This window comes from Dendrobium catenatum, unplaced genomic scaffold (genome assembly GCF_001605985.2).
Source record: "Dendrobium catenatum unplaced genomic scaffold, ASM160598v2 fragScaff_scaffold_827, whole genome shotgun sequence".
Lineage (NCBI taxonomy): Eukaryota > Viridiplantae > Streptophyta > Magnoliopsida > Asparagales > Orchidaceae > Dendrobium > Dendrobium catenatum.
In genome coordinates this window covers 664,166-671,588 of record NW_021319289.1, presented here as the reverse complement: position 1 = coordinate 671,588, position 7,423 = coordinate 664,166, and the positions used below count along the sequence as shown (strand labels likewise).

At 37.8% G+C, this 7,423-nt stretch overlaps 1 protein-coding gene across 2 annotated transcripts; it reads right to left on the bottom strand.

Moving 5' to 3' along the window:
- Positions 1-1,314: 1,314 nt before the first annotated feature.
- LOC110095531 (pentatricopeptide repeat-containing protein At3g29230-like) lies at positions 1,315-6,896 on the bottom strand. Of its 2 annotated transcripts, XM_020821118.2 has the most exons (3): positions 4,538-6,896; positions 3,590-3,631; positions 1,315-1,743 (listed from the first exon to the last, which is right to left on the bottom strand). In XM_020821118.2, the coding sequence occupies exon 1, from the start codon at positions 6,778-6,780 to the stop codon at positions 4,999-5,001; it is 1,782 nt and encodes a 593-aa protein (XP_020676777.1). In that variant the 5' UTR covers positions 6,781-6,896; the 3' UTR covers positions 1,315-1,743; positions 3,590-3,631; positions 4,538-4,998. The 2 variants fall into 2 exon arrangements, with proteins under 2 accessions (XP_020676777.1, XP_028552562.1); XM_028696729.1 differs by lacking the exon at positions 3,590-3,631 and having other exon boundaries at positions 1,316-1,743.
- Between the last annotated feature and the right edge of the window lie 527 nt (positions 6,897-7,423).

Here is a 7,423-nt window from a genome sequence, read left to right as displayed (position 1 = left end):
CCAACTGTCGCCAGACTTCCGCCAGGCTACTGACAGACACTAGACTTTTGCCCGACCACCAACTGACGCCAAATTTCTGGCCAGCCATCAACTGGTGCCTAGATTTCTGCCCGACAATCAACTGGCGCCAGATTTCTGCCACACTACCAACTAACACCAAATTTCTGTCTGGGTACTGACTGACGCCGGATTTCTGGTCGGCCACCAACTGATGTCGGATTTCTGCCCAACCACTGATCGACAATGGACTTACACTCAGTCGCGGACTGACACCGAGCTTCCACTCGACCGCCGACAAATGCCAAACTTCCATCCAGCTTCCAATAATTCGTGGAACTCCACCCGACAACAGGCATTTCGACCTCTGTCGCTATATTACGGTCTTTACAACCTCTGTCACCTGCTGGCTACGATTTTTCTGACTTCCATCGCCAGCCGATTACGATCCTTCTAAGTGCCATCACCCGAATACTATCTTTATGACATTCATCGCCCGCTAACTATAATCCTGCCGACCAAACTAACATATCAATATTGATTCTTCTAATTTCCACCGTATAATGCATTCTATATGATGTATATTTGTTACATCAAGTCAATGCATTCACTCCAAGAAATGCCTCATTTGTAATCAACTACAAATAATAGTGGATTCATTAAAAATTTCAAACTGGGCCAAGCCCCGTGGTTTTCCCTCTTTCAGGGGGTTTTCCACATAAAAAAATATGGTGTCTCTTTATAGTGCAACACCCTTTCGTTTATTTGATTGTGTGTTAGATATTCATACAAAACTAAGACGTTAACTTTATATTTTTCTACCGCCGCAAATATTTTTTGACACAACAATGAGAATATCATAATTTATATTTCATTAAGATAATTTTTATTTTTTAATATAAATATAATTTAAATTTAATTAATTATTTATGTATAATATTTTAACTTAAAATCATTTCAATTTTAAATAAAATAATCAACTCCTAACCTGATTTTTCTGCATATTTGATCCTCTCAACTACAAGGATAAATCAAGTGATGAGTACAATATTAAGACCACTTTATCATAGATTATATTAAATACAAATCATCTTGATCGATTGGTTGGAAGCTAAATTTTAACTACCGACCAAGAAATCTAAGGCTCAAGCATTACATATTGAACTAATTTGTCTTAATTGACCATTAGAAAAGCAACTGATCATATATGTCGACAATTATCATTCAGCCATATTAGAACGACTATCTATTCTAACTATGCAGATCAAAGGCCAAGACAACTGGGATGAAAGAATCATAGGATCTTGATTAGGTTCATTATCATTCTCCCACCATGATAATTTTTATCATATTGATATCTTGGATAAAAAATATTGGTCTCATCAAACTACATTATAAAACTAAGAAAAAGTTCATAAATGAAAATGTTACCTAATGTTAATGATACAATCTCATTCTCCAAAAATTGAATCAATGCCTTGTTAGTTCTAGAGTGGAATGCCAAGAAAACATCCTCACCTTTTTAGGTTCATCAATCTCTTAAACTTGCATAAAATATTTCTCATTCATGATGACTTTGCATAGCCTTCCCAAAATTGGTTCTTTACTTCCTCTTTGAACCTTTAAGGTTAGGATTGTTTGTCAACATGAAATTCTCTATGGCAGCGACCATATCTCATAAATCTTAGGGTCTTCAATCTCTATGCCATCGACAAGCGGCAACATTTTATGTAGTTGATTGTAAAGCTGTCATGTAGAAAACAACTTCGCTACTATGATTGCAGAAAACAACTTTTCATGATAGAAATTTTTGAAAAGTAATGAAAAGGAAGTAAAAAAGAAGCAGTCAAATAAAGTTATGATTGTTGTCTAAAAGGTAAAGTAGCTAGAAAGTTGTCCCAATAAACTTTGACTTTATCCAATCCTTCCAAGGAATGAATTAAGTGTTGTTCAACTTAGGAACATTGAGGTGTGGCATAGTAAAAGTTTCTAATGCTATAGTTGCAATCGGCAATTAGAACAAATTCAGATGCTAAAACACAAGTGAATTACAGAATCTAAGATAGATGAAGCTGAAGTGAGAGACAGAAGTTCAAATAGATCACCATGGCAACCATCAAGCTCTAATATTGAAAAAAAAAAAAGTTAAAATTCGAGTTCTGAAATGAATAGCATAATACAAGCACATGCATGCCATTTGCAACTTGCAAGCCCGGAGGGCAGGCATGCATCCCCCCAGCTGTTATATGCAGCTAATTGTCAAACAAAATGGAAGAAGTTGGTTTGAGCACGCCACTATTTCATCGTTCAATTGCCAATTTAACTGGTTCTAAGCCTTCCCAAATTTTATTCAGAGGTTCAAAAATTCAGTACGACCTGTTGGATCTTTTACCATGGCTGATACACGATTATAAGCTTGTTTAGTCTTTAGTTTGGCCAAAGTAACAGAAGTGGAACACCAGTTTGATTCTTGTGTAAGTGTTGGAAATGTGTGCATTGAAATTTGTGTTTGATTAAATACATATTTTTACAATCCCAATTATAATCAATTTAATAGATTAGATAGATGGTTTGTTTGATAACTTTATACTATTTGGGTAAGGTGTGAATCCAATGATATTACATTTATTAAGCAAATTGACTTCAAGTTTGCATGGAAGGGTTGGATCTTAAAAAGAGGTTTAGCAACCCAACTAATAACTTGAATTAACACCACTAAAGGCTGGACACATGAAAAGCCTCCCTACATATATATAAAATAAAGGGAGCTATATTCGTTAATTCACTGGTTTATATATTACTTTTAAAAAAAATTTAAAAGTGTCGTAATATATATAAGAAAGGGGTTAATAATGCTTATATTCAAGTCATTAAGAATATGTATGCAAGAGTTGTTACTTGTGTTCAAACACAAGGTGGTTTGACCGAGTATTTTCCTATTTCAGTTGGATTAAATCAAGGATCATCCTTAAACCCATATCTTTTTGCTTTAGTCATGGATGTTCTCACTAGACATTTGTCAGAAATTGTACTCTGGGGTATGATTTTTGCTGATGATATTCTCTTATTGATAAGACTAGAGGAGTTGAAGGTAAACTTGAATTATGGAGGTCAATTTTAAAGTCTAAATGCTTTCATTTGATAGATCTAAAACTGAATATATAGAATGTAATTTTAGTAATAATAGATCTAGTTGGGGATTATGATTTTGGGCAATCAAGTCATTAATAAGAGCACACGTTTTAGATATCTTGAGTCTATTGTTCATAGTGATAGCCAAATAGATGGGGATATTATTAGTAGAATTCAAGTTGGATGGTTGAAATGGAGGAATGCATCGGGCTTGTTGTGTGATAGAAAAGTCCCTCTCAAACTTAAGGGAAAATTATATAAGATTGCAATAAGACCTGCAATGCTTTATGGTGCAGAATGTTGGCCATTAAAAGAGAAGCATAATATTAAGTTAAGTGTTGGAGAAATGAGGATGCTCAGGTAGACGAGTGGCTTTACTCTTAGAGACAGGATATGAAATGAGCATATACGTGAAAAGGTTGGAGTTGCTCCAGTGGAAGATAAGATTATAGAGAGTCACCTTAGATGATATGGTCACATAAAACGGCGGCCTTCCGATAACCTGGTTAGGAAAGTAGATCCATTAGATTTGACTTATCTTAAGAAACATAGAGGTAGACCTAAAAAGACTTGGTTAGAAAATATTAGAAATGACATTTCTTTATTAGATTTAGATGAGAATTTGACTCTTAATATGACACAATAGAGAAAAATGATTCATGTAGCTGACCCACATAGTGGGATAAAGACTTGTTATTATTATTGTTGTCTTCTTAATATATTGTTAACAAAAGAGATCACTAGTTACTAGTTAGATGGCTATGATTATGTTATGTTGAGTATATGCATTCAAGAAAATTGCTTCGAAGTCAGCGGTGCCTCTACATTATCTCTTTTTAGAATGCCAGTTAAATAATAGACTTAACTTCCACCTCCTCACATATAGCATGGCCGCACAAGTGCAGTGTTACACACGGGTTGAATTTGACAGTATGGTAAACATTGCTCTTAACTCAACATCTCCTAGGTTTGAAGGTAACAGCTGATTTTCATGTTGAGCGGGAAATGTGGGATCAAACCGTACAGCTTACGTCTATGATCATGACCAGTTATTAGGGAGATGCTAAAACATTAAAAAATGATCTCAAAATATATCTAGCCCAAGTTGATAAAGCCATACAAGTGCTAAAATAAGATAAACAATGGAGATTGAAAGTTGAGATAAGATGAAATCATATATACTCAAATATAAATCTTTAATCACAAATATTTTGGTTATCTATACACTTACGTTTCTGTAAAATAAGGAAGGATATCGATTCAACTCTCCCAAATCGATATTATTACTAGCATGGTGGTCTTGTTTTACTCCAAAGATTAGCATAAACGCATTTAGTATTCCCAAAGTTGACTAAGCAACTAACAGATATTGTAAGTACGTGTAACAGACTTTGTATTAGGAACTCACTCTATCTGTGGATCCACCATGTAGATACCTTTAAATGCTCACTTCGCATTCCTTTTAATCTGAAAGCATAAATAAATGGCATTCTACCGAATTCCAAACTGCTTTTAGGTTCCAGCAATGTCAGTTTCAGTAGCAGTAATGAATAAATATGATACTTCTTGACCTCCAAAAGTGCTGATCTTGGAGCAGGACGTATCAAGTTTCCTGACAATGGTCAACTGAAACTAAGGCTTCGGTTGGGACGGCTTTCTTCCTGCTTCTTAAAGCAGCTTTTTAGTACAAAAATTTTAATTTTTACTAGAAAACCGCTTTAAGAAGCAAGAGGAAAGCCGTCTCAAACGAAGCCTAACAGTGAGTAAAATCAGCTCACCCAAGCATAGAAACTATGCTCACAAAACTCTTGGTCCAATCTGCATCAATGAAAACTTATACATGCAATGGAAGTGTGTCCTTTCCATCAATCAACGAACTTCAGCTGCATATCCAAGTTTCTCAACATACTTACCAAGCCTATTAAGCATCCTGAGAATTCTATCTGCCTGAGGGTGCATTCTGTCTTCCACAGCAAGTTCATGAGCATTATCATTGAGCTCAATACGGCGTGACCCTACCAGCTTGTGCCTGTCAAAATCTTTCATCTTCAACCTAGCCTTAGCCAGGCCATCCCATTTTCCAGCGGCTGCATATATATTAGAAATGATTCCAAAGTTCCCTGCATCTGATGGTTCTAGACTCACCAATTCATCAATGATCTTCTCCGCAATGCCTACATTGTTATGAAACCTGCATGCATTAAGAATACTTCCCCATATTATAGCATTTGGCTCCAAAGGCATCGACTTGGCAAGGTTGTAAGCTTCCATTAGAAGACCTCCTCGTCCAAGTATATCAATAAGGCATCCATAATGCTCAATTCTGGGAACAATCTCATAATCCTTCTGCATGCTGATGAAGTACCTTCGAGCCTGTTTGATGAGCCCTACTTGAGTACAAGCGCAAAGCACTCCAACGAAGGTAAAACTGTCAGGAATGATCCCTTCTTCCTCCATTCTGGCAAACAGCTCCAGTGATTTCTTACCATATCCGTGCATGGCTAGAGCATGAACCATAGAATTCCATGAAACCAAATCCTTGTCTTCCATTCCTTCAAATATGTTCCACGCCTCATCTAAGTCGCCACACTTCGAATACATATCAATCAAAGCATTGCTAATTTGAGTAGTAAACATCAACTTTCTCCTCTTGGCTTTATGATGAATTCTCTTACCTAATCCAAGCAAGTCCGAGTGAGCGCATGCGGTGAGAATGCTAACAGCAGCACCAGAATCAAGTTCCAATCCAGCTTCCTCCATTTGATCCATCAAGCTCGAAGCCTCCTTATCAAGGCCTTTCCCAGCATATCCAGATATCATTATCGTCCACGGAACCACATTCTTAACAGGCATTTTATCAAACAACATCCTTGCCATCTCCATGTCTCCCTTATTGCAATACCCAGAAACCATAGTAGACCAAGAAACCACATTCCTTACAGGCATTCTACTAAACAAATCAAACGCGGCATCCATTTCACCAACCTTCATATAACCATCCAACATACTGTTCCAGCTCACAGTATCCCGTTCAGGCATTTGGTCGAACACCCCTCGTGCATCCGACACATCCCCTGCTCTCACAAGCGCAGCAACCACAGAGTTCCACGAAACCAAATCTCTCACCGGCATCTCATCAAATACTTTACAGGCGGCTTCGCTTTCGCCGGCTTTGGAGTAGGAATCAATAAGCGAATTGGGAACGAATGTATCGGTCAGGAAGCCCAGCTTGATAACATGTGCGTGAATGAGTTCGATGGTATGGACTGAGCCAGAGAAGGATTTGAGGAGGAAAGGATAGGTAAAGGAGTCAGCTTTGACGGAGGAAAGCTGCATGCGAAAGAAGGTGTTGAAGGAGAGGGAGGGGAGGGAGTTTTGGGCGAAGGCGCGGATGAGGGTGTTGAAGAGATGGGAGGTCGGATCGGGAACAAGGTTGAAAACGGCGGCGGCGGAGGACGGGAGGAGGCAAAGGGAGTAAGAAGCGATGAGCTTTGAGGCGATGAAGGGGTTAGTGTGGAGGTGAAGGCGGAAGATTTGAGAATGAATTTGGAGAAGGCGGCGAGTGTCGGAGCATTTGTGAAGGTTGGAGAGATTCTGGTCGAGATGGCGGCTGGAAGAAGCGAATTGGGGTGGGTAGAGGTTGCCGGACATGCCAGCGGTGGCGGAGATGGCCGGCAGGGGGTTCTTCGCTGGGGATTTTCGCTTTTGAGGAACAGAAGAAGAGCAGAGTGGATAAAATTTTGGATTTTCTTTATTATTAATCTATTTCATCAATTTTTCTTGGTGAACCAGACTCGTGAGTTCATATTTCATATTCAAACAAATGTAAGATGCTAGTAAAGGCATTATACTAGCATTTTGACTTATTATAATAAGTCTATTAGTGGTTAAAGTTAGAAGAGCCCTCTAACTTGTGAGTTATGTTTAAGAGATTATTTGTTATTTATTTGATTCTTTGAGAAGGGGAGATCAAAAAGGAAGAAATCAAGCCTAAATCTTAATATTATGTTAGGATTCATAGTTGGTATTGACAATATTCATCGATTTTAATAGTGATGGTGTGCATTGATATTGTTAGTGATAGTAAGTGATGAAGTCAATGGGTGTCGATTATAGCGAGCGGCAACAGTTAAAGAACCGTAGTTGAACACCAATGGCCAAAAGCATCATAGTTTAGTGTCCATGCTCGTATGATTGTAGTAAAGTGATGGTCGTCAGAGGAATATATTCGAGAAAGTGGTCGGAAGACTGTAGTCAGGTGATGATGGTCGTAGGATTATAATTGGGGGACAAA

Coding starts and splice junctions, on each gene's coding strand:
- LOC110095531 (XM_020821118.2), bottom strand. CDS start 6,780: ATGTCCGGCAACCTCTACCCACCCCAATTCGCTTCTTCCAGCCGCCAT.